The sequence below is a fragment of the Biomphalaria glabrata genome, chromosome 2 (assembly GCF_947242115.1).
Source record: "Biomphalaria glabrata chromosome 2, xgBioGlab47.1, whole genome shotgun sequence".
Taxonomy (NCBI): domain Eukaryota; kingdom Metazoa; phylum Mollusca; class Gastropoda; family Planorbidae; genus Biomphalaria; species Biomphalaria glabrata.
The window spans coordinates 17,395,352-17,421,767 of record NC_074712.1 but is presented as its reverse complement, the minus strand read 5'-3'; the positions used below and the strand labels follow the sequence as shown (position 1 = coordinate 17,421,767).

General features: G+C 33.8%; 1 protein-coding gene across 2 annotated transcripts; it reads left to right on the top strand.

The window, feature by feature from the left end:
• The first annotated feature begins 334 nt into the window (after positions 1–334).
• On the top strand, positions 335–25,276 carry LOC106056271 (kinesin-like protein KIF19). 2 transcript variants are annotated; one of them, XM_056019453.1, is made up of 21 exons: positions 335–477; positions 3,336–3,465; positions 3,723–3,803; positions 4,841–4,951; positions 5,038–5,125; positions 5,744–5,877; positions 6,324–6,449; positions 6,568–6,847; positions 7,823–8,007; positions 8,930–9,080; positions 9,250–9,346; positions 9,457–9,534; positions 9,623–9,693; positions 10,638–10,822; positions 12,786–12,999; positions 13,864–13,979; positions 14,866–14,903; positions 15,169–15,709; positions 16,204–16,306; positions 17,211–17,315; positions 20,400–25,276. In XM_056019453.1, the coding sequence occupies exons 2-21, from the start codon at positions 3,412–3,414 to the stop codon at positions 20,558–20,560; spliced, it is 2,919 nt and encodes a 972-aa protein (XP_055875428.1). In that variant the 5' UTR covers positions 335–477; positions 3,336–3,411; the 3' UTR covers positions 20,561–25,276. The 2 variants fall into 2 exon arrangements, with proteins under 2 accessions (XP_055875428.1, XP_055875429.1); XM_056019454.1 differs by lacking the exon at positions 335–477 and adding an exon at positions 507–681.
• Positions 25,277–26,416: the final 1,140 nt, after the last annotated feature.

Below are 26,416 nucleotides of genomic sequence, written 5' to 3'. Positions count from 1 at the left end.
TCTTTCATTGATAGGCAATAAAATATTCAGCAGAGTCACCAGCTTATTTGAAGCCAAAAGCTCTGTTGTTATGTTTAAATTTATTACCACAGATCACGCTCGTAGAGCCGACCTGTTAATAATTTATAGGCTAGAAAGTAAACAGAAGACAACTTTGGAATTGGATTTTGAAGCTTTCTTTTTATTGCTTATTGTGTGCAATAGGCCAATAGCTATCGTTCTTTCACAATGTGGACAGTTAGAATGATCGCACTCTAGTCTTTATTGAAAATCGATAAATGGCACCTTAGTGTATAATAATTCATATCGATTCTCGCTCTTCCGTATGCCTACGATTACAGATCGATCGATCGACGTTCTGATAACATTCGAAAGTTTTCACTGGAGCGCGCGTCTTTCCCTGCAGGGCATACGAGACATCCCAGAAAGCACCACAAATTGCTTTGACGACGAACTATGCCAAGATGGCGGCTTCAGGTATGCAAAATATAAAGATCTATTATCTATAGTATAGTGACAAACAAGTGTTACATAGTTAATTTATTGTGTATCATTATTCCTTAGAGCGAAAACATGTTGTTAGAGCAATGGATTTATAGAATCTTGAGCTAGAATCTAGATTAAATAATTCTAATGGTGTGTAATATAGATCTAAAATCTAAATTAAAAAAGATTAATCCGGTAAGTCACTGATAATACTTTCTTTTTTGTTTTTTTCTTTTATTTTTACGTTTTATTTATCATCTCTAAGTTTGACTCTAACTAATAATGATCTATAGAGTCTACTAGATCTATAGAATATATATAGATCTAATATTGTAATATAGGCTTTATTTTATCTAATCTAGAGTAGAGCAGATGAATAGATCTAGATTCTAGGCCTACAATATTTGAATATAGATTTAATATATCTAATATTGATTATTTGATATATTCTAATAGGGGAAGATGGGGTGAAATGTCACAAGGGTAATAAGTTGTCACAAACACTGTATCTGTATAATTTGATGCGCTATCAAAAATGCAAAACTACATTTGAGATGTATACGGAAACAAAACATATACAAATAGTTATAAAATGAAGCTGATACTGTTTCGCATTTCAAATTCAAAGTTATCAGGAATCATTGTTTTTGACTGTTTTGAAAGTGGAATTTTATTTTTGTGTAATTTTGTTGTAAAACACTTATACTGTGAAATGATTGTCCAACATTACATTGCTTCATGTCTCTGTGTATTAATTACACATTGAAATTAGTTTTTTTCTTAAAGCTCGACCCAATAAAATGTTATTAAGATAAATGTTCTGAAAATTGTTGTGGGGCAAGTTATCACACAGGTTGGGGTAATTTGTCACAGTTGTGACAATTTGCCTCAATGAAGATTAAGCATTTTGAAACAAATTTAAATATTAATATTTGTTTATTAATAATTATTTGTTTTATTGATTACTTTTTATGGATGATACCTAAATAGATACCTAAATAGTATTAAGCGACTTTCTCTTTAAATAATGCTGTTTACAAAGGTTATGCCAGCATCAACATACAGAAAAGATGTCCTCCGAGCGCAACATTTATTTTAGGAAAAAAGTTACCTAGTTCTACTATTTAGATAGGTTGGAAGTGGGTGCATTGCTGGAAGAAGTGAACAGATATTTTACAAATATTATATAGAAAAAAATAAACATTATTTTGAAGAAAAACCTACAGCTTTCCTTGTTAGGTCCAAAACTTTTCAGAACCTCCACATATATATCATTCTTTCACGACAGCCAGTCAAGGAAACTAATACAAGAACAAAGTCTTGACTTAATATGCTATTTCTTTTAGACATAGCAAGATATGGTGATTTTTTAAATGTGTGACATTTTACCCCATGCCCTGTGTCAACTTACCCCGGTGTGGGGCTAATTGTCACAACCTCAACCCAGCCACTTTTTTGTTGTATAACTTTGATAAATAAAGAGATAAAGTTTATTTCATTTACTCTAATTGTTGTCTGAATGTTTAAGTTACAGCATGTTAAGTTTGGTGAGAATCAATGAATTCTAAATATATTTAAAACATCAAAATCTGAAAACTGTGACAACTAGCCCCACCTTCCCCATACATCTAGTCTAGATTAGATCTGATAAATTTAAAATAGGCCTATTCTAAGATATATCATATAGATTTATAATTATATAGATCTAGAAAAATCTAGACTATTATAAATCTAGACTCGATCTAGTTTAAGATCTATTTAAAAAATATAGATTATAGATCTAAATCTAATATTTAATTACAATTTAATATATAATGTGGTGACACTGGTGTATTTTGAAGCCAGTGTAAAATTAATAATAGAATGTGAGCCTCAACAAGAAAGGTTTAGATCTGTACATTATAATTAAATTTAAAAAAATTATATAATAAAGAATATACAGAAAATACATTATTATAAGCTTCATGTACAACAATCTATTAAATAAGCAGGGTTTCTGTCATTGTTTTTGCAACAGGATTTTAGACTCTCTAATCCTCATGCAATGGAGTTTGATGATAATGATGAATAAAATAAGTCATTTTATAAAATAACTCAAGATTAAAAAAATATATAAATATTTATTAAACTGGACAAATGTTATGAGCATTGAACTTGTCTTGTTGGAACCAAGTTCTAACATTACCTACTGACATCCCGCTGTTATGTGGGAGGTTTAGGGGAAAACATGAAAATCTTCATTTTTTTAGAAAAGACATTATGGGCAGTTTTTACCTTGTCCTGCTAGAGAGAATATATATGTATTTGGTTGTAGTCTTTTGAACTTGTTAGAGATCGGACTATGTGTCTTACAATATTCAGTTATTTACTTAGTTATTGTAACAGTTGTTCTTTAGTCTTGCTAGAAAGAGGATATGAGTATTTTGTTAAGAGTTGTACTTTGATATTATTCAATTGGATCATATATTGTGTTATAACTATTTCTATAGCCAGTGGTATATGGCTGTATATTGTTATATTTGATTATCTATGTTCAATAAAGTAAGTCTGCCGAGATATGTAATTTAGATGTGATTGTCCAGCACAATACAAGTAATCTGAAATTCATGTTGGAGTCTATTTACATCACTACACATGCTTTAGGACCCATATTTCACATACTAAATATAAGAACCTGACAATAACAAGTTACTTAAGTTAAATAACAAGCTACTTAAGTAAAAAGGAGCTAAAATTGTCATGACATGTTAAATTTTTTTTACCATAGAGCTGATCATGACTTAAAGATTATTCGTTATACAAAGTACTGAAAAACAGATAATATTTATATTAAAAAAATGTTTCCTCAGTTTAGAAATGTTGTTTGTTTGTTTGTGGAGATAACAAGCCAAAATGTAAACCAAACAACTTGAAGCCAACAAAATCATGGCAGAATTAAAGTCTCAGTCAAAGACTGGTGGAGGAGAGCAGAATCTGATGGCAAGTCAAATATTTTATCTTTGTAGAATCAGCACTTTAGGCTATAAATAAAATGATGTAAAATTTTTAAAAATTTGATTCCTATCGAAAATTTTTGATTACAGTGCATTTTTTCTTCAACATTAGTATTTTACGAAACAATATTCAAAAGCTTACCTACTAAAAAGAATGTATATTTTTTATTGTATAAGTAAACTTATTTATGCTAATCCAATGTGCTCAAACATGCAGTTAATGTATTCTTCTGTGTATCATAGGTTGCTCTGAGGATACGTCCGATGGCTCAGGATGAGATTCTTCAAGGAGCTAATCCAGCAGCTTACAAAGTTGAGAACAATGTAAGTATGAAGAGCTATCAAAAAATGATTAGCTAGCTACACCTTAATTAGTTAGCTAAGATATATTTGAGCTGTCACAAACATTGATGAGCTATGATACACACAAATAAGTTAGCTTACACAGTGATGAGTTAGCTTACATACAAATAAGTTAGCTTACACAGTGATGAGTTAGCTTACATATTTATGACTTTTATGAGCTGTTACACACATTGACAAATTAGCATACACAATTTTCAGATTTACAAATGTATTAAATACATCCATATGCCTGCTTGTTATCCTTAAAAGGTTATGGTAGAAGTTTGTTTCTATGGCTAATCATTACAATAAGTTTCATGTGACCACCTCTAATTTTACAAGCAAATGTTATATTGTATACAAATAAACTAGTTGGAAGCTTTATATCATTACTTCACTCATAAAGTTTTAGTAGACCTATTTGATAAAGATAAATGTAATGGAAGCATCTATATAAGTGACATTTTAAACAGTATTATACATAAAACTACAATTAATAATAACACAAATAATAAAAATCATTATTCTAAAGACTTGTATTGGCTTTGTGCTTTTCAGTGAACAATTTAATAATACCATATCCCCCCCCCCCCCCCCCCCCCCCCAAAAAAAAAATATGGAATTTTCAAATTCAAATTAAAAAATGCATGAGATATGTTCATTAGATGATAAGCATAGTCAGCTTGAATGTACAGCATGTGGTTGTAGAAAAAAAAGTGTCCTGACATAAACGTCATATGCATGACAGTAAAATATAGGTCAGTAACTTACACATCAGAGTGTGGTATACACTGGACTGTCATCTTGGCCCCTGCCAACCCCCGCCATCCTAGATGAGGTTTATGCTAGCATTTAATAGTTTTCATTTCTGAAGGTATATTCAAATGATGTAAAAGAAACAAATACCGGTAGCAACCAATTTATCTCTAACAGCTATAACTTGTATATTGTTCAACATGGTCTAACATTTCATGATACATCACACATTTTGTTAAAAAAAATATTTTTTTCCTTAGATGGTTGTGCTCCTAGATCCTGCGGATGACTCCGATGATATCCTCAGAGCCAACAGGTCAAGGGAGAAGCAATATGTATTTGATTCTATATTTGATGGCACATGTTCACAGGTTAGTAAGTCATAAATATTTTTCTCCTGCAATCTTCTTTGTGGTTATATCTAAATAAACAAACAAATGAATTTCTTTCCTTACAGAAAGATGTGTATGAAGAAACAACGAAATTTCTGATACCAAATGTGACCAGTGGCTACAATGCCACTGTCTTTGCTTATGGTCCTACAGGTAAATCCACCACAATTGAGACATTCTGTATGTGAGACTTAAGATGCATTCAACATTTTTTTTTTCTTTTTATAATAAAATTGTATGAAACTTTCAGTTGTTATAGTTGTATTATGAACTTGTAATTTTTTACTTATCAAAAAATTTACATTTAGATTTGTATTGCATTATTTAAAAGTAAAGTTTCCCTTTCAGACATTAACGTCTATGGGGCAGATGATGTAAAGGTTATCTGTTTCTATGGCTTATGGTTAATAAGGGTGTCATGTGGCCAGCACAACAACTAACCGCCTTTATTTTTCCCTAACTAATGTCAGGTACCCATTAGAGCTGGTGGGGACTCAGATGCACTCAACGATCCCTAAATTAAAAATCCCAGTCTTCACACTGAATTCCAAACGGGGACCACCAGTTCAGAAGCCAAGCATTTTATTGCTCACCCACAGCTCCTCCATTTGCATTATTAGGGTTTAACAAATATATTTCTTTATTATTATTTATGAACCAAAGACAATATGCATCATTATATTGTAAGGGTGAATGTAATATAGTTGTGTGAGGCGCCAAATATGTTTTGAATTTCTTACACTATTAAATTGGGTACTTTTATTGTTCTAGGTGCTGGTAAAACCTATACAATGTTGGGTAAAGATGGTGAGCCAGGAATTATGGTGCAAGCATTGAATGATTTGTTTTTGGAAATGAGACAGAGTACAGATAAAACATACAAAGTCACAATGTCTTATTTAGAGGTAATGTACATTTGTGGAAGACATTTGACAGTGCTTGAGAAGTGAGAGAAACATTTGTATGTTATGTTGCATCATAAAGAATACAAAACTACCTAATATATGCTTTGCTAATATAATGAACAAACTTAAAAGTTTGGGGATAATTCAAATTCATTTTGATACTGAATAAATTGTTAATTTATTTTTTTCAAATGTTATATTTATTTATGGATTTCTTTTTTAGAAATTGTACTTTTAATATAAGGAGTATAAATTGTTAATTTTCTAAAGTTAATTTTTTATCTAAAAAAAAATTAAAAAGTAATATCCACTTTAATTAGATTTGTTTGTTTTCTATAATATGTATGTTAATTATCTGTGCTTCAAAAATGGTCTTGCTAAGATATTCTGCCAAAGCTTTTCAGACCATACCTGAAAGTAAAACTGAAGATGTATATTTGTTTCAGATATACAACGAAATGATACGAGATCTTTTGAATCCAGATTCTGGTTTTCTTGAGTTAAGAGAAGATGCCAAAGGCAGTGTTCAAGTGGCAGGAATCTCAGAAGTAACAGCCAGGTCAACAGAAGAGGTTTAATGAAATTTTTTTTTCTACATTATTTGTTTAAGTTTGCATATAATCTAATGTAAATATAAAAGTCTTAAAGAAATCTGTTTGACTGAAAAGCCCATTTGATCAACATTGACAGGTGATGAACATGTTGGTAAAAGGCAATCTGGAAAGAACGCAGGAGCCAACCGCAGCCAATGCCACTTCTTCAAGGTCACATGCTATCCTCCAGGTGACAGTGAGGCAAAGGAACAAGACTCGCAATATTATGCAGGAAGTCCGGACAGGCCGACTGTACCTTGTAGACTTGGCAGGCTCAGAAAGGGCAGCTAATACTCACAACAGGGGGAAGAGGATGGTGGAAGGGGCTCATATTAATCGTTCTTTACTTGCTCTCGGCAATTGTATAAATGCTTTAAGTGAGTGTTTTTTTTTTTCATATTTTCATAAAAAATTGTTTTTGGATTTTGCATCAGTAAATTTAAAAAATTAAACACAACAATAAACATTTTTTGAATAGAGATTAAATTTCATTGAGAGACCTATAGTAAATAACATTAGTATGAACTTTCTTTCTGTTTAAAAAAAAACTGCACATGTTTCTAATATGTCTCTTTTTGTCTAATAATTACTTTCTTTATTTTTAATAAGTCTTGGACATTCCTTCATAAATAAAAGATTTCGTATGTCTTAGCCCTAACTCCTGTAGGATGGCATGAGATGATGTGGGGCAAGGTTCCAACTCAGGGCCATTGAGACAACAGTCCAAAGCACATACCACATGATCAGGCAGCCATTCAATAATGTCCCAGTTGTTACTAATTTTTAACTATTCCAAGAAATTCAAACAACATTTCAGGCAGGTTAAGGGTATTTGTATGTTGCTCTACTATTCAAGAGATAACAAAAATCAATATCATATTTAAAATGTTAGAAAGATTACATTGGAGTTTTCTGGGCTCTAGAAGCAGGAAGTATACATTTCAATTCTTATCAAGTAGTGCATCTCATTAGCTTGGGATTGAGCTAGGCTCTAGACAGAATCAATGCTTGATAATTATAGAATACATCAGTTAAGATATAGACAGCATAAATTTTATTATAGAATACATATTCATTTTCTTTTGCATACATATTAGTTGATAAATTTAAAATGCTCCTTTTAAAATTAACATCAATAAAAATTTATCTTATCTAACAGGATTAACTGAAAGACATATGATTTAATGGCCCCTAAGTTTTTTCTTTAATTATTTCAAATGATGAAAATGTAGTCACCCACCCATTTAGTAAATTCTAGATGTATACCATTTTGCTTACTTGTTTACATTTATTTGAGGCAGAAGAGATGTCTTTCATTTGAAGTTTTTACTAACTTAATGCCTCTGCTTCAGGTGATAAAAATGGTCCAAAGTACATCAACTACAGAGATAGCAAGCTGACAAGATTACTGAAGGATGCACTGGGAGGAAACTGTAGGACAGTTATGATTGCTCACATCAGCCCAGCTAGTACCCAGTTCGAAGAGTCGAGGAATACATTGGTTTATGCAGACAGAGCTAAGCACATCAAGACTAAGGTAAGCACATGAGACAGGGGTGTACATACGGTTTACATTGTGAATAGAGTTTCTAAATACTTATAGCAGACCTCAGAATTTATTGATGGGGAAAAACCATGGTGGACTATAGTAGTAAATAGTAAATAAAAATATTTCTGACATAAAAACAACTTACAAAGCTAAGTTTACTGTAATACTGTAATATATGAAAAAATTAATTAAAGCAAAAATTTTTTTTGAGCATTTGGATCAGTTTGATCTCCATCTTGAATATCACCCTAAATTTGAGGAAAACATGGCAAAGCAATAAAATAAAGTAACTTTTCCCTTTCAGACCTTGTGTGGGCAGAGGTTGTTAAGGTCATCTGTTTCTATGGCCAACGGTTAACGAGCAGGGTGTCATGTGGCCAGCACAATGACCAACCCCCTTTACTTTCCCTCATTAAAGTCAGGTACCCATTATAGTTGGGTGGACTCGGGTGCCCTAAAAATCCTGAAATTAAAAATCCCAGTCTTCACCGAGGTTCAAACCCAGTCAGCCACTGCATCCCCAAATGAGATTTTTGAGTTCTAATCCCAATGGAAGATGAAATATTGTTAAATGTTTTACATGTTTCGGATGTTCCTTCAGAGTTGAAGATAGTTTACTTCCTAGTCCAAACCTCCCGCAGGACGACGGGGGATGGGAGCGGGCAGGATTTGAACCATCGATAAATCCGAATGACAGTCCAGCGCGCAAACCGCACGACCAGGCAGCCATCCTGGCTCAGGACAAGGTTTAAAATGTAAAGTTTAATAGAATAAAGTTTTGATTTCTGCTTAATATGGCAGCCAGGTTTAACAAATTTTGACAATTAATGATACCGAATGTGTTGATAATTTATTCCATAAACAAATGACTGCAGACAGACTGTAAGTAGTATAAATCTTTGTTGACCAGGTGCGTAGGAATGTAACAGATGTGGCCTACCACATAGCACAGTACTCCAACATCATCTCTGAGCTGAGAGACGAGATCATGAGACTGAGAGGTAAATTGACAGAACAAACTCAGCAGAAACACTCAGTGGCCAACATACAGGCTGTACAATGTAAGGGAAACAATAACCTTCATATTTTACTGTCTCCATAAATATAGCAAGCCTATGTAGAAGAATTATTTTAGTGTTAGTTTCTTATAAACAAAGTAATGTTATAAATTTAGTAAGTGAATGATTCAGTGAATGAATTGAAACAAGCTACTTTATTTCTTGTGTTCAGCTGAAGTTGTTGAATCACAGAAGAAAACTGACAAAGCTGATGTGACTTTCTTTAAAGAACAGTTGCTGACAAGCTTCAAAGATCAAATGGAGCTCAGGTTGGATTATTTTTTACTTTTTTTCTCTGTAGTTTGAATTATAACTTAAAAAATAATTTGAAAAATATTCAATTCAATATTTACAATTGCTTTGTTCTGTGGTTTCATAGGAAAACCTTGATGGAATTGAACAATGCCTCTATGGAGATCAGTCTAGAGACAAATAGAAACCAGTTGGTGATTAGTGAGTAAGTGCAATATCATAATTACAACAAAGTCAATTAAGTCTTTTAAAAACTTGTATGACTAACACTTTAGTTTTGTGTTTGTTTCTAGATTTCAAGTGGAAAAAGCTAGAGAACTAAGAAACAGAGAAGGCACCAGCATGACAGACAATAAATTTTCTGGTAATTCTTCATATGTTGACTTTTGTTAGGACAAGCCCCAAGCATAGCCAGTGAACTTGTGAATTTCAATCTAATTACACTTACAAGTCTTCATTAGAAAATGTGTACAATAGAGTTTCCAAAAACTCTGACTATTGTAGTCTGTAGGGATCAGAAAATGAAAATGCTGGGTTATCAGGAATGGGGTTTAAAAAAAATACAGAAAATTATATTTGTACTTGTGGTTTGCTATTGAACACTATAGACATTAAACTCAACAAACAACCACAAATGAAGAAAAAATACATATCTTTTAAGGGCTAGAGTCTTTATTACATGAAAATTATTAAATTTAATGAGTACAATTCAGAGTTTACCTGATAAAAGATATCTCCAAAAATACTTTTCGAAGGTACACCTTGTTGAAAGTACTTATGGGCAGTTTCGATAGTCTTTAGTCTCTCAACATGGGATTTGTTTTAAGAGCCTATCCTGTGGATGCCTCAATTTCAATGTCCTCATCATTTTCCTGCATTTCTTTTTATTTAGCAGTGACAATAGCAAAGATTTTGAATGTGACATTATGTCTTTGTCAGAATGCAGGATTTTAAATGGGTCTAGGGGCAGAGTTATCCTGAATGCTGAGATAAACTTCAATAGGTTCAAGCATGCTTCCTTTTTCAGGACAAAATACACTCCTGTACAAAAAAAAAGATTTACAGTGTCTAGAGCAGAAACTAATCTTTGTGTTTGGTAAAAATAATAATAATAATCTTTATTGTCCGTTAGGAAATTTGCTAATGACTTTAGTAGTTGTGAATATGGCAATGCAACAAATTTTAACTCTAGATTTTCTAATGCACTGTTTCTTCTTTACTTCTGCTTCATCTTGATACATTTTCTCAAAATTAACTTTTGATGTTTTTTCTTACTATGTAACATGAACTTTTTTTTTAACTATGCAGAAGATGATAAAGAGAATAATGTACCTGGGAGTGTTGTTTCCAGTGGAGTTGAACCTGTAGAGGTCCAGATGGCCAGAAATGAGCTAAAAGTTCTCCATGAAGAGAAGCACAAGACAGAGAGAGTCAAGACCACCATACAGCGTGAGCTTGAGGCGGCTAGAAATAAAACTCAGAAATTGGAAGAGGTTATTTCCCTTGTTTTTTTTAAATAAAATAAATCTTTTGAATTAAAATTTTAAAATCAATATACTGAATTAAAAGAAATTATGTACTGTTTCTTGAAATTATCTTTGTATATCTTTTGTACTTTTATAAAAACACAAAACTATTTTATACAGGTCAGGAAGTGTATTTTTAGAAAAATACAATTATTCTTCTTCTTCTTCTTCATCGTTCTCATTGTTATGTTGGAGTGTTCATATGACTAGACCAATACATGAGATGAACTGCGCAGTGGTTTCCAAATCAGGGAGCTCTCCATATAGTTTTCTTTCTATTGGGGTGATTTGGGGCCAATGTCTTATACGGGCCTCTTGGTAGAGAGAGCAGTTTTGGAGGACGTGGTCGGCATTTTCTGGTGATACTCCACATGGGCAGATTTCACTGGTTCCAATTTTGAGCTTCCGGAACATGTGTTGTCGCATTCTGTTGTGTCCGGTCCTGAGTCGAAAGATTAGACGCTGGTCTTGTCGGGATAGCTTATAGTAAGCATCATCTTTCTTGTGATTTGGATGGGAGCTCGTCCATTTCTCATTTATTTTATCTACAATTAATTTCTTCATTTCTTCTGGATAGAGAGCAGAGTTTACTTGTGAGTTTGTTCTCCCACTCTTGGCGAGTGTGTCAGCCTTCTCATTTCCTGCTAGTTGTATGTGAGCTGGTATCCATTGAATGACAGTTTTTTTGCTGTTGTGGTTGAGCTTTGTGAGTGCTGTTCTGAGGTTTTTAATATAAGGGGAATCAGAGTTTTGCAGGCTTTGGAGGGTTGTTTTTGCGTCTGTTAGAAAGACAATCTGACTGTGAGGGGAACTTGGATGATTTGCTAGCATGGTAGCAGCTAGTGCTAGTGCTTCCCTTTCTGCTCTGTGACTGTCAGAGAGCTCTCCAGTTGCAAAGGATTTTTCTAGTTTTCCTCCATCTGGCCATTCGATAAGTATTCCAGCTCCTCCATTTGTGGTGGCTTTATGGGATGAGCCATCCGTGTAAACTCTGATCCACTGATTGCTAGGGTAATTGGTATGTAGAAAACAGTTCACTATTTCCTTGAGCTCTGTTGGTCTGTAATCAGATTTTCTTTTTATGTTTTCAATATGGTCCCTTATAGTAGGAAGAGGGCTTTCGTCCCAGGGTGGAGATTCATTATAGTGTATCGAGGATTCCAGAGTAATTTTTTCAAGTTGGTGTTTCTTTTTTAGGTTTAGAGATTCCTGTATGAAATTGGTCCTTTTGAGACGGTTTTTTGTGCCAGTTTTGTGGATTTTTGTTCTGAGTGGGTGCCTCTCCAAGGTTTCCAATTTTGTGAATTGGGAAAGGATTTTTATTTCTCTTCTTTCATCCAGAGAGATCAGGGCAGCGGTTTCCTCCATAGCTCTTATGGGTGTTGTTTTGATTGCTCCTGTCATTATCCTTAGACCAATATTTTGAACCTTGTCTATTTTTCTAAGGTTGGTTTGGGCTGCTGAGCCCCATGCTGTGGCACCATATTCTAGTACAGGTCTTACATAACTGGTATAGGTCTTTTTCAGGATGTTGTGATTTGCTCCCCAATCTGTGCCAGCTAATTTTTTCAAGAGGGATAGTCTCTGGATGCCTTTACTCTGTGTTTTATCTATTTGGTTTTTCCAGGTTAGTCTCGGGTCATAGGTGACTCCAAGATAAGTAGGGCTGTCATTTTTTTCTAAAGCTTCCTTATCTAATGTTAATTTTATTGTTTGTTGTTTTGTTGACAGTGAGAATATGGTATATGTTGTCTTTTTTGTGTTAATGGACATGCCCCAGTCTTTGGACCAATTATTGAGTTTATCAAGAGCATCTTGTAATCGAAATTTCGATGTTCCTACATATTCTTCTGTGCTAATTAAGGCAAGGTCATCTGCATACAATTATCATTTGTGACATAATTCACACTGGCCATATGTTTTTGTCTAGATGATCCCACTACGAATCAACAATGCTGACCAACAAGAGATCCTCAAACTGTTGTGCAGGGTCCATCAGCTGGAGATTGAGTCCCTGGAAGGCCAGTCTGCTGGACTGCTGAGAGACTTTCAAATCCGACATAAGGATATGGTCATCACCAAATTGCATCACTACAGAAATATTTCAGATGACATCATTAACAGACAGAAGCGCATCATTGACGGTAATTCATCTTGGTCTAATTAGCTAAATTGTGTAATGGCTAGTAATTTGTTATTGAATAAAGTTACATGTGTGACTTTTGATTTTTAGGATTCAGGAGATATTGCTTATGTATGAAGGTTTAGATGTATTTGATAATGATATTTATTGATAAGCTATTTATGACTGACTCTGTTAAAGGTTAGGAAAACAGCTTTTTACTTCCTCCATTTGTTATTGCAACCATAAAAGTGAAATGAAAAATCAATATTCAATATCATGTCACAACAGCTGCTCAGCAATAACCATAAATAATTCCCCAAAATGTTCTTTATGAAAATATATGGTGTATTCTGTACAGGTAAACTATGTCATTAAGCACCCTTCCATTTAATCTATGCCTTGTAACTGTTGTCATCAGTTTCTGTCCTAATCAAATTTAGGTACTGATTCATATTCAATAAATGCCCTACAAGCAATGTACCACGACAAAAGTTGTTAAAAAAGTTCAGGCAACAACTTTTTTTGCATCATAACTTAACAAATCTACCACAAGAACTGTAATCAAGAATATTATCACATCATGAAGTGATTGTTTTATTTAACTAAAGTTCCCCTTGATATGCACAAGTAAAGTTTGATTATAAAATAGGGATCTTTCACTTCAATGCATAAATCTGTCTGATTATAAAATTTCTTTCCTTAGAATGAAAGATTTGAATTATTACAGATTTTAATTTTCATATACTTTAAGCGAAATATTAAGTTTTTTTTCTGAATCTTGAGAGATATAATTATAATATGGTACTTACTTTCATTAAATAATGAAACTATCTTTTTTTTTCATTAAAATCATAAGATGTTTACACAAATGTTTCATCCACAGAAAACAATCTGCTCTGTCCACCAGAACTCCTCCAGTTGTATGAGCTGTACAAAGAAGAGCTGAGTCACAACCTCTTGAAGTGGGATGATATCAGTTCATATTCTTCTATAGACAAAGTAAAATGATTTGTATTCACGTTTGATAATAGAGTAACACCATTATTAAAATCACTACATTTAGAGACACTTCAGGACAGAAGAATAAAATGTAAAATTGCATTAATACATAAAACACAGAACCATAATTGTCAAATATCAAAACAAAACCTAATGAAATACTCAGAAAGACACAAAGATAAAAGCTCATTTTTTATTCCATATGCTAGGACAAATTTGTTCAAGTGCTCTTTATTCCTTAGTGCCATTAGAGCATGGAATGGCTTACCATAATTTAAGACACTGATTAACATGCATGACAAGATTGATACATGAATTGCATAGGATGTAATTATCTTCTCTTTTGAAGTAACATCTATAATTTATAAGATAAGATATGCTGTGGCAATTATATTTACTCAATATGGACCGATGTCATGATATGAAAGAATCTATAACTCACATTATAGCATGGAGCAAGGGATTCAGTCATAGAAGTAGATCCTTTGTCTATCAAACGGAAGATTCTAGGTTTGAGTCCTGTAGAAGATTTTTCTTAAGATTTGAATGTTTCCAATCTCTCAAGCTCTTATGGTTACTTTTTATCCTAAATTTAGAAAGAAAAGATGGTTTGGTTGAGTGGCATACTTAATGGTGACTTATATCCTAAAGATACTTCAAGAAAGAAACAGATTGAGGATGACTTTATATCATAGTGAAGTCACTAATTTAATTTATAGCCATAGCAAATTTATATTGTGTCCAAGAAGAAATGAAGATATTTTAGCACAAAATTTGCTCATCAGTTTAGATGACTGATCCATATTAATTGATACAACTCCACTCCATATAAGCTTTGTTTAATAAAAAGTATTTTTAATATTTTCCTTGTTTTTTTCTATTTTAGATCACATCATCAAACGCACCATCGACACCTAAAATAGAGTAAGCTTATATATGTCTCAGTCAACTTTGTTCTTTCTTTTAAAAAAAAATATTTGAAATATTTTTCTAAAACAAAACAATTTGTAGGCTATTATATTATTTATAAAAATTGTTGTGACTATGTTGAAAAAAAAATAATTCCAAAATAAATATAACTAATAATGCTTATGCACCACTCCTTTAAATTTACCTCTGCTTATGTTTTTAAAAAAATTTTGCATAGGAAAGTGACTGTTTTGTAATTTCTATTTCTTCCTTTCTCCAGAGATGTTGATAATGATAGCAACAAAGTTTTTACCCAGAGTGCCAAAGCCAAACATATACAGCAAGCAGAACGGTCTATGTATCCGCAAGATCTGGAAATAGTGGAACATGTCTCAACCCCAACAGCTCCTTCTCGTATCTCCTATGAGGATCGGACCATCATCAATGCCAACACTCGCAGCATTGCTGCCCTGGCTGCCAAAAAGAGGAACCAGGCCAACATTAGTGGGGCCACTGACAAGTTTGGCCAGCGGCCACTGTACCGCCCTCAACCACTTATTGATGATGATGACTTTGATCCCTTTGGCACCAAGCTGACACCCAGCCGCCTGGCCCTGCACAACCGCAACATGAGTGAAGGACTATACAGTAATGGCTTGGGAGATGATGGGCTTGAAAGGTTCAGCACCATCACTGACCCCAACTTACCTCCTCTTCGAACAATCGGAACCATTGGGAGCAAGCGTATACAGGAACAGGAAGAGGCACGCAGACGAGCTGTTAGATATACTGGGAATGGAAATAACAATAGTTACTTGGAAGTTAGTAATATCCCTTGGTCTGTCACATTTAAAGAAAAAAATGCCATTAAATCTAAAAACATAATTAAATGTTTAATTTTGAATTTTCAGAGTTTATAAAAAAAGATTCAATTTAGCTTTGTAGATAATAAAAATTCTGTAAAGACAACAGAAACTAAAATGTTTAACCAGATCATTTTTTTTGGTGGAAAAAAAAATAAGTTATGAAACTGAACGAACAAAATATTTGGAATTGTGGCAACTGACAGTTAATACTCTTAATTTCTGGAACATTTCAAATGGGCTCTTTTGATAGAAGACTATATAAAGGGATTTTATTCCCTTAACACCTTCGAATAGTTTGGATAAGTTTGGTTTTTGAATCTTAGTGTTATTGATCACTTTGTATGTCCTAATCTTTGGCCATTTCTTACAAGTGTTCTGTTAATATTATCTAATTTCTTCCTTTTTACACCCCTCCCACTTTAATACCATTTTTGTTTGTATTGATTTAGAAATCACGCAAACAAGCCAGAAAGAATGCAGAACAAAAGAACAGAAATCAACAGAGAAGAAAAATCTCAACAAACAGCAACATTCGCTATGGAGGGGCTCGAGGTATTATTACTGCTAAAATATGTGTGTATGTTTGAAGTCATTCTTTCATAATTAACTTTACAGCTTTGATTTCTACTTATTCCTTCACTGCCATTATGCATGAGATTTGACAGACATTTCTATACATAGATCAATGTAACCACTTATCTAGGCCATTAGTTCTCAAACTGTAGTCTACGAACCTCAAGTGTCCTCTAATCGACCGTTGGGAGTCCACAGATAATTGAAAATTTATACAATTACAATAACTTCTTTGCTAAAAATAGTTTATTCAATCGGATAATTTGAAAAATTATCAACTCGCCACCTACTAATGTTTGATATGTAATTTATGCAGATTTTAAGACATTCTTCACTCGGATATTCACTATAGGTAAAGTCCCTTTTGCACATTGAAAACCTCAAATCCCAAGCACAGATAAATTTATACTGTTACAGGAGGAGTTATTGAGATATCTACAAACGTTAGACTTGAACCACTGTTTGAACAAGGATACTAGAAAGTCTGGTTACAAAAACTGATTCCAATTTTATATCCTGCATTATGGCTCATTGAACAGAAGTTGTTGATTGCTTTCCTATCTTCTTATTTGTGATAACGTGGATTCATTGAACTTTATCACTAATAAAATAAACTTGCTAGAAATTTGTGTTTGTTGAAGCTTTGAAGTCAGAGTATCTAAGTATGGGTTAGTCTTACCCGTGAAATGAACTTTAGGCATACTTTCCTTCTGTGGAATCTCATAACTCGACCATTCCTTTATTTTTTTATTTTGTAAATGTTCAGGGTTTATCACTAGGAAATGTTTTTTTTACTTTAATGACTCATTTATATATTCAAGATGCATTTGAAGAGCATTGAAATTTAAGTTATTGACCTATTCAATTTGATTTGTATTTTCAGCTGCGGTCATTGATGACTCCTCAACTCTAAGATCCAACACACCTAACACTGTCTTGTCAGATATCAACAAGCGGAACAACAATCACATACAGAAAAACAAGAAAAGTAGGTTGCTGGTTTGTAGATAGTCCACCAAGTACATTGAAGAGAAATAGCTTGATATATTTACAGCTAGACAGAAACAGTGTAGAGAAATATCTTGACATATTTACAGCTAGACAGAAATATTGTAGTTAAATATCTTGACATATTTACAGCTAGACAGAAATATTGTAGTTAAATATCTTGACATATTTACAGCTAGACAGAAACATTGTAGAGAAATATCTTGACATATTTACAGCTAGACAGAAACATTGTAGTTAAATATCTTCAAATATTTGCAACTAGACAGAAACAATGGTCTAAGTCAGTGATGCCCAACCTTACTCGGTCTGCGGGCCATTTTAATTTTCGGCATTCGTGTCGCGGGCCATAACACCAAAAAGAAAAAAAAATATAATAAACTATTTTTAATAGCTTAATTTGTGGACCTACTTACATAAATAAATTTGATGCATGAAGTTTATCCAAAACCATCTTCTGAATATCTGGCTGCATAGATGAAACACCAAGTCGGAGCACTGAATCTAGATGTTCATCCGTGAGGCGATTAAGTAACATGGTTTTCGCCCATTTCATCATTGAGAAAGTTTGTTCACACAGATAAGTGCTTGAAAATATTGTGATCATCCTTAGCGCTTGTTTTTGAAGATTTGGAAACGCTTCTGCAGGTAACACGGAGTAGAAGTCAATAGTCTGCATCACTTGAAATTTGTCAAGCAGGAATGTCTGGCTTTGTAAGTCAATCAGTTCCAGTTGCAGATCTGTCGGGGCACTTGACACATCGGCAGCAATCGGATTTTCAAAAAGACGGATTTCATTTTTTAAATTATGAAAATCTACAAATCTTTCACTGAAATTATTCATCAAGAGCCTCAGAAGTTGAATCATTCTGTCATTAGGGAAAGACATATTTAGTTGCTTATCATTTTGTAGAGTGGTACAGGTTGGAAAGTGGACAAGATGCACACTTTCCGCCTGTTGAATGAAGAGTTGCAATTTTGTTTGGAAAGCACATATGTCTGCATACACATGCGAAATCAATTTGTCTTTCCCTTGTAGTTTGGTGTTGAGTTCATTTAGATGTGATGTCGCATAAAATAGCCAAATCCCACAACTATGAGGGGTCGTTCAGTTGTGCAACTTGTTTTGATTTGTCCGTCATAAATATTTCAATTTCGTGTCTCAAATCAAAAAAACGTTTTAACACTTTCCCTCGGCTTAACCAGCCCCCCCCCCCCCCCCCCCCCGCACTTTACTGTGAAATAGAACGTCTTCATATTCGGACTCTATTTCTGTCAGAAAATCTTTTGAAAGTTCTGTGATTCAACGTTCTGTGATTTGATGAAATTTTTAGTGACGAGCACAATCATCATCACATGGTCCAGATTCAAAACCTTTCCACAAAGATTTTGTTGGCGAATGATGCAGTGAAGCCGCAGGGGTTCAGTTCCATTTCACTCAACAACTTTTTTAATAACTCTTGCTGCCATTCCGATGTGACATCCAGGCATATTTCTAGCGCCATCAGTAATCACTCCAACTAATTTATTCCAAGGAAGAGCAAGGTCTTCTATGATGGTGGACACTTCTTTGAACAGGTCTTCTCCAGTTGTAGTCCCATGCTCCTCAGAGCAGCTAAATCTTCTGTTATATCAAAATTGCTGTTTGTACCGCGAATAAATACTAAGAATTGTGCGGTATCATTTATGTCAGTGGACTCGGTAGCGGCAATAGAAAATATTTCGAATTCTGCTGCTCTGTCTTTTAATTGTGAATAGAGACTTTCACCCACATCTTCAACTCGTCGTGTAATTGTCATGCGAGAAAGACTGACTGCTTCTACTGCATTCTTCTTTTCAGGACACATTTCTTCCATCACTGCTAGCAAGCACTTTTTTACACATTCGCCATCGGAACAAAACTTCATTGCTCTACTTAAGACGTGAGCAACTCTGTAGCTGGCCCTTATCGCAGACTCATTTTCTTGTCTCTTTTTGTTAAATATTCTTGTCAATCTCCCAATCTCTAGTCGTAACTTGGCAATCTGGTCTTCGCGGCTCAAACCAAGAATGCCACCATATGTGTTTATGTGTTTGACTTCATATTGCCTTTTAATATTATGTTTGTTTTTTTTAAACAGCCACACTTTCTTTACAAATCAAACATGTTGGCTTACTATCATATTCCACAAAAAAGAAAAGATCTGTCCACTTTTCCTGAAAGTTTCTACATTTAGAGTCCACTTTTCGTTTCTTAGGCTCTCCCATTTCATTAAATCACAAACGTTAAACAATACGGTACCAATCGCTTTGATATCAAAAGAACACGACCCAAAACGATGTATCAACGATGCTCTGTGTTGCACACACAAGGTGTCAAGGACACGGCTAGCTCAAGACAGTAGCGGAATTTTCCAAGAATTAAAAATAGCTGTCAAGTTTTATTGCCATTGAAAACAAAACAACACTTGTGTTCTTACAATACAAAAAATATTTACTATGAATAATAGAATACCAAACATAGAGATGGATTTCATCAAAGAATGAGTGAGAATCCTAACTGAATGAGAATATTTTTTCAACATTCTAATTTTTTAATTAAAAAAATATTTTTTTTTAACATTTTTTATTTTAACATTTTTTTTTTAATTTTTTTTTTTACATTTTGTTCCATTGCGTTGGCGGGCCGGATAGAAGTACGTCGCGGGCCGGATCTGGCCCGCGGGCCGTAGTTTGGGCATCGCTGGTCTAAGTTAATATTAAAATTAATTTTTATTGTAAAGTTGTCATTGCTGTAATTTATAAATTAGTTCATATTAAAGTTTTATTACTATTTTTTAGTGAAAAAGTTTTATGCTTGGTTATTTTTACAATTTATTATTTAAATATTTTTACTTTAACCTTAAAATATTTTCTGTATTGATTATTTAAGATTTTCATATTAACGTAATAACATAGTGTTTTATCCATATTACTTTGTTGGAATATCACAGTTAGCTTTGACTCAAGTGATATTTAAACAACATAAAATGATACATGGATTTTCTTTAGTCTGAAGGATTATATTCTTTCTTTCTATTTTAAGTTTCATCTCAGGGTATAAACACACTGACGGTCAACCAACCAGAGGATTTGGTGGACAGCATAATACCAGACAGAAAGATTAGAGGATTACCAACAATTCCTCAGTATAGGAAAGGGGACATAACTGTCACAGGCACTGCCACCAATGCTGCCAGATTTTGAAGAGATGTTTGAGACTTTTAGTGTCAAGCCCTTTCAGGGTTACCTGTATTCACCAGTCATTAGAAATTGTTGACTAAGTGATATATTTGTTGACCAGAGTTATTTGTAACCAATGATTAAAGTTTAATTTCCTATACCTCTGACAAAAGGAAAAAAAATTAACTCAAAATGGAAAATGACATAGATTTAGCAACTGACCAGCTGATACTGATCTGTCTCACTTATTGAATATTTTAACAAATTTATGTTGTTTTTTATATTGTTGCCATGAATAATGCTTTCATACCAAGCTTTTATCCTAACTTTTATCACTATGTCATAATGACATTAGTTTGTATAAATTTGTCGTTCATGTCAATGGGTTGGATGGGCGTCAAAGAACAATCAATAAATATCAGGAACAATTTTCTGTTGTTGTTGAAACTACCCGTGGAGCACACTTCAAATGTTTAGTGAATCTTTTCCTCTTTAACTAACAGAGGACAAGACCAGCTCTCTTTGTCCAATGTTATTGTTTGATATCAGTTCTTCTCACTGAAATCTGTTGATTACATTTGCAAAGTATCACAACTTTGGACAGGATGGAGGGAATGCGAGAGTGATCCGACTAGTGGATGAACAGTTTCTGAACCAATTTTCCTTTCATGCACATTTTATAATATTTCCATATTTATCGTAGCTTCTTTTCATGAATATAGCTCTAGAACCACGGGTAAATAAATGTTGTAAATTTAACTTTGTAATTGAGTTATCTGATGGGTAGATGATTGGAACCAGGCATTGTAAAATTGTTATAATTTTATTTTTGTATAAAACATTTTGACGTTGCTTTACCATGACATGTGTCAGCAGTACATGGCACACAGCAGTGCTGACACATTGAATTATTGCCCTTGTCCCCCCTAAATAATACTAGACTTTTTTTTATGTCATTGTTTTTATTCTCTTTAGAGCAATGCTAGCTTTATTGGTAGCTAGCGCTAGGGATGTTCTATTACACATGTAACTTTGATGGGATGTGTCTAGTGTGAGGGATGTACTATTACACTGTCTCTTTGATGGGATGTGTCTAGTGTGAGGGATGTACTATTACACTGTCTCTTTGATGGGATGTGTCTAGTGTGAGGGATGTACTATTACACTGTCTCTTTGATGGGATGTGTCTAGTGTGAGGGATGTACCATTACACTGTCTCTTTGGGTAGATGTTGAAAGAAAGAGTTTAAGGAAGTAAATAAAAATAAAATTTGGCAGATCTCTGAAGATTATTGATTCATGACACAATGTGAAATGTAACCCAGAACTCTGATGAAAGAGCAACAAAAAAGCAGAGCCTCTTTACCTGACATATGTGAACACCTGGTAGCTCTTTGTGGATTCTTTGGGAAGAGGCAGACAATGCTTCTATGGAAGAAAAATAAGTATTAAGGTTTTCGTTGAGATATAGAGGAAGAGGGGAAAGGAGCTAAGCTAGCTTTTTATTATACCTGAAGTGTCCTCTACAGATACTTTTTTTTTTATACCAGGGCTGTCCTCTAAATATAATTTTTTAAAAATTTGTATATAATTTTGTTATACTTGGGGTGTCCTCTAGATATAATTTTTTTTATACCTGGGGTGTCCTCAACATATAATTTTTTTTTGTACCAGCGGTGTCCTCTACATTTACTTTTTGTTATACCTGTTGTGTCCTCTACGTATAATTAAAAAAAAAAATGTTTATATAATTTTTTTTATACCTGGGGTGTCCTCAACATATAATTTTTTTTTGTACCAGCGGTGTCCTCTACATTTACTTTTTGTTATACCTGTTGTGTCCTCTACGTATAATTAAAAAAAAAATTTTTTATATAATTTTTTTTTTACTTGGGGTGTCCTCTAGATATACTTTTTTTTAAACCTGGGGTATCCTCTAGATCAGGGGTGGGCAACCTTTTTCTACCGAGGGCTGCATTAAAAAAATTTGGGGATTGGCGGGCCGCATAAATTTTTTTTTTTTACTCCTAATTGAGGAATTACAACAACAGTTAGCAATTTCTTGAACTAATTTTATGAATAATTTTTTAAAATTCTGTCCTTATCTTTTTACATCACAACATTTCACCACAAATGTATAGTTGTACTTAATGTGAAGTATTTAACTGTTTACATCTGTGCATAATGTTCTGTAACTGTAGAGCTAGCTTACTAGTTGTTTTGTTCTTGCGACTGCTGTCAAATTACAGTCATTGAGCATCGACCTGTTCTAACACTTCATAATTTTCAAACAAACGAAATAAAGCATGTTCACAGATGAATTAGGTTCCGAATAATGTGACAGCTTCGCAGCAAAGTTTTCTTAAGTATGGGAATACAGCTTCTGGCAGTCATGAAACTTCTGTGGAAGAACTCACTGGAATTACTCTTTCAGGTAATAATTTGCTTGGAGGTATTACTTCTGGAGCTGAATCAGCTTCTGCATTAAATGGTGAGCTGATGGTATTGAAAACTTGTTCCAAGATCTTGACGTCTTAAAATTTGCTTTCAAATTCCACAATCAAGGAATCTAAATAAGTCTTGTAATTTCATCCATTTCACTAGAAATAGTTTTACCTTTCAGCTAAGAAAAATGATAAGACCCAATTTCACGCGCTGCCTCAAGAAGTGGAATAACTTTGTTTGAAAAGATTTAAGATGCAGATACATTTCATTTGCAAACAAAACATTGCAATGTCTCCAATGATAAAAATGAAGTCTGTCTTCAACTCTTCATTAGAAATATTAGTAACAAAGTCACAGTCAATGTCCTTCAATGAGCCTAACTATTTCTTCCTTAAGATTCCATATTCTTCAAGGCCAGTGGATACTATTGTGTTACCGAACATCGGAATGTTTTGTTTCCAAATCTTCAAGTACTTCTCGTAACTGCCAGTCATGGCCGGCAGATAATTGGAGGCCCTTGGCAAAGTGAATTTAGTGGCCTCAAACAAAATAAAAACAAGGTTACAAAAGATAGTTTGTGTAGAAACACAAACTCAAAATCGGCCCCCGAAGTGGTCCACCCAGGCAGGCTTCAATATTTTCAGAAAGAACATCCGAATGAAATTATATCAAAAACAAATGAAAGATAAGAATGGAGAAAGAAGGTTAACAGATCTTGTGTAGTGCCCCAACGGTCCACCACATCAAAGGATAGGTGAAAGTGAATGTAAAGTTAGATGTGAACCTGGCCTAACTAGTTCCCCTTTCAGACCTTGTGGTCTATAGGGCAGATGATGTAAAGTTCATCTGTTTTTGTGGCCTACGGTTAATGAGGGTGTCATGTAGCCAGCACAACGACCAACCGCCTTTACTTTTCCCCAACTTATGTCAGGTACCCATTAGAGCTGAGTGGACTCAGAGGCGCCCAAAGATTCCAAAAGTTAAAAATCGCAGTCTTCACCAGGATTCGAACCTTCGTTTACTTTAAACTTTTTAGAATGACGTTTAAAGACAATGTTTCTTTAGCCTCTTCATGATAAGTGATAAGAATCAGAAGTTTCAATTATTTCTAGATCTATAGATATTTACAATTATTTATATAAATATATTTGCATTTTTATATGTGTAATGTGTGGGAACACCTGATTTCTTTAATCGTCGGCGGGCCGCATAAAACACTTCGGCGGGCCGCATGTGGCCCGTGGGCCATAATTTGCCCACCCCTGCTCTAGATATAATTGTCCTCCTCTACATAATTTATTTCACTTAGGGTGTCCAATGTATATATATTTATTGCTTAATGCCCCCTTCTAAAAATGTTTTGAATACTCAGGTCATTAAAAATGTTTCGGCGACCTAGATAGAGGGTGGGTTAAGAGCCTTGACTTGGACACATTTCTCCTTCCATGGAAATGGAAAGTGTTCACGTGAAGACAAAGTTTGAGAAATGGTGGGTCTATATTTATATGTTGGGAACCACTGGTTTTAGCAGTTGTTAAGATTGAATTGTGAGTGTGTGTTAATAGTATTTTTGTCTGCATCTGTGCTTATGGCATTTGAATGATTGTGTCATACCAAGGATTGCAATGGTGTTTTAGTTCAGCTAATCATTTATTTACTTGTTTTTATTTAGACTGGAATTTCTGAAAGGTTATCCCATAAGTCATTTTTTTCTCCCTTACTTTTGCTTTCTTCCTTGTGTTTTTTTTTCTCTTCAAGTTTAGTATAATTTTGAATGAAATCAGAAGTCAGTGTTAGGTTAAACCCAGAATTTCATATTGGGTTATTTTGTGAAACTTTTTGTATGTTAAACTATCTTTTATTAAATACGTGTAATATATTTTAGAGTATACAATTTACAGCTCAAATTTGTTAACTATTTCTTTGATGTACTATTGTAGTCTATATATAATTATACTTTTATATTTGCTTTAACTTTAGGGAGGCTACTTCAAATTTATCAATTTAAAAAATAAAATTCTTGAAAAAAAAAAAATAAAGCAATAGACTTGATCTTTGATTACACTTGCATAAAATCTGAACTCTTAAAGTTGTCTGAAACAGACTAGAATGTTCTTATTTGTCACTTGCCTCTATTTCAACTCACAAATAATATCATTGCGGTTCAAGTTGCTCCGTACTATTATTAACTACATGTATCTAGGTCAGTGTTCTTCTCTTGATAAATATATATATATATATATATTACATTCATTAACTTTGTCAACACTCAATACAAATGTTATTGCTGAGAGTACTTGTTAGAGTTGTCTTTTTTAAATTGGCTGTATAAATAATGCATCTTTAGACACACAAAAATTCTTACTGTAAATTAGTGACTCCCCAGCACCTTATCTTTAGAGGGCTGTGCACAAATTGTTAAATATTTGTTTGATATGAAGTTAACATTTAACTCTGCTGCAACTCTAAGTATGGAAGTTACCAACTCTTGATATTTTGAAAGTATTGAGTTAATTGAGGGATTTCAAAGCAACTTCTAATTTACATTTAGAGATTTTTTTGGGGAAGCTGAAAGAAGGAAGACAGTGGTGATTCTTGGATGGGCTATATAGACCAACTCAGGCATCAGTTAGCTCTAACTGGCATGGAGGTAAACAGATGGCAGGTAATGTCTGCTTAATGAAATAGCTGGAGAATTCTTATAAAGGTAAAAAGAAAAAGTCTTGACTAAGGCAGGTAATGATGAAGAATAGAGTTCTTAAATAGACCCCTGACTGTGTCTGTTTGCATCAACTTGGCTGTAACTGGGTCTGCATTGCATATGAAATATTGTACAAGTCTTTAATCTTCTGACTCATAGACAATGCTCAAGTTAAATAATTCTGCCATTTGATTGTAAGAGTTGGATAACTGATTATTTGATTATATTATTATTAAAGTTCCTCTTTCAGACCTTACGATCTATAGGACAGATGATGTAAAGTTCTGTTTCAGTGGCCCACGGTTTTACAAGGGTGTTATGTGGCCAGCACAACGACCAACCGCCTTTACTTTTCCCCAACTAATGTCAGGTATCCATTAGAGCTGGGTGGGCTAAGAGGCGACCAAGATCCCAGAATTAAAAATCCCAGCCTTTACCATGATTCAAACCCTGGACCTTGGTACAGAAGCCAAATGCTTTACCGCTCAGCCATAGCGCCTTTTTATATTATTTTGAGGAGTTAGATATTTGTATTTAATGGAATTTAGTCTTTATTGCTGAATTTGTTAAGAGATTTGATCACTAACATTTTTTCCATATAAGCCTACTGAAATGTATTTTTATAAGATGTAGAGACATGAACACAGATGTAGAGACATGAACACAGATGTAGAGACATGAACACAGATGTAGAGACATGAACACAGATGGTAGACAAAAGTCTAACTGGTTGAA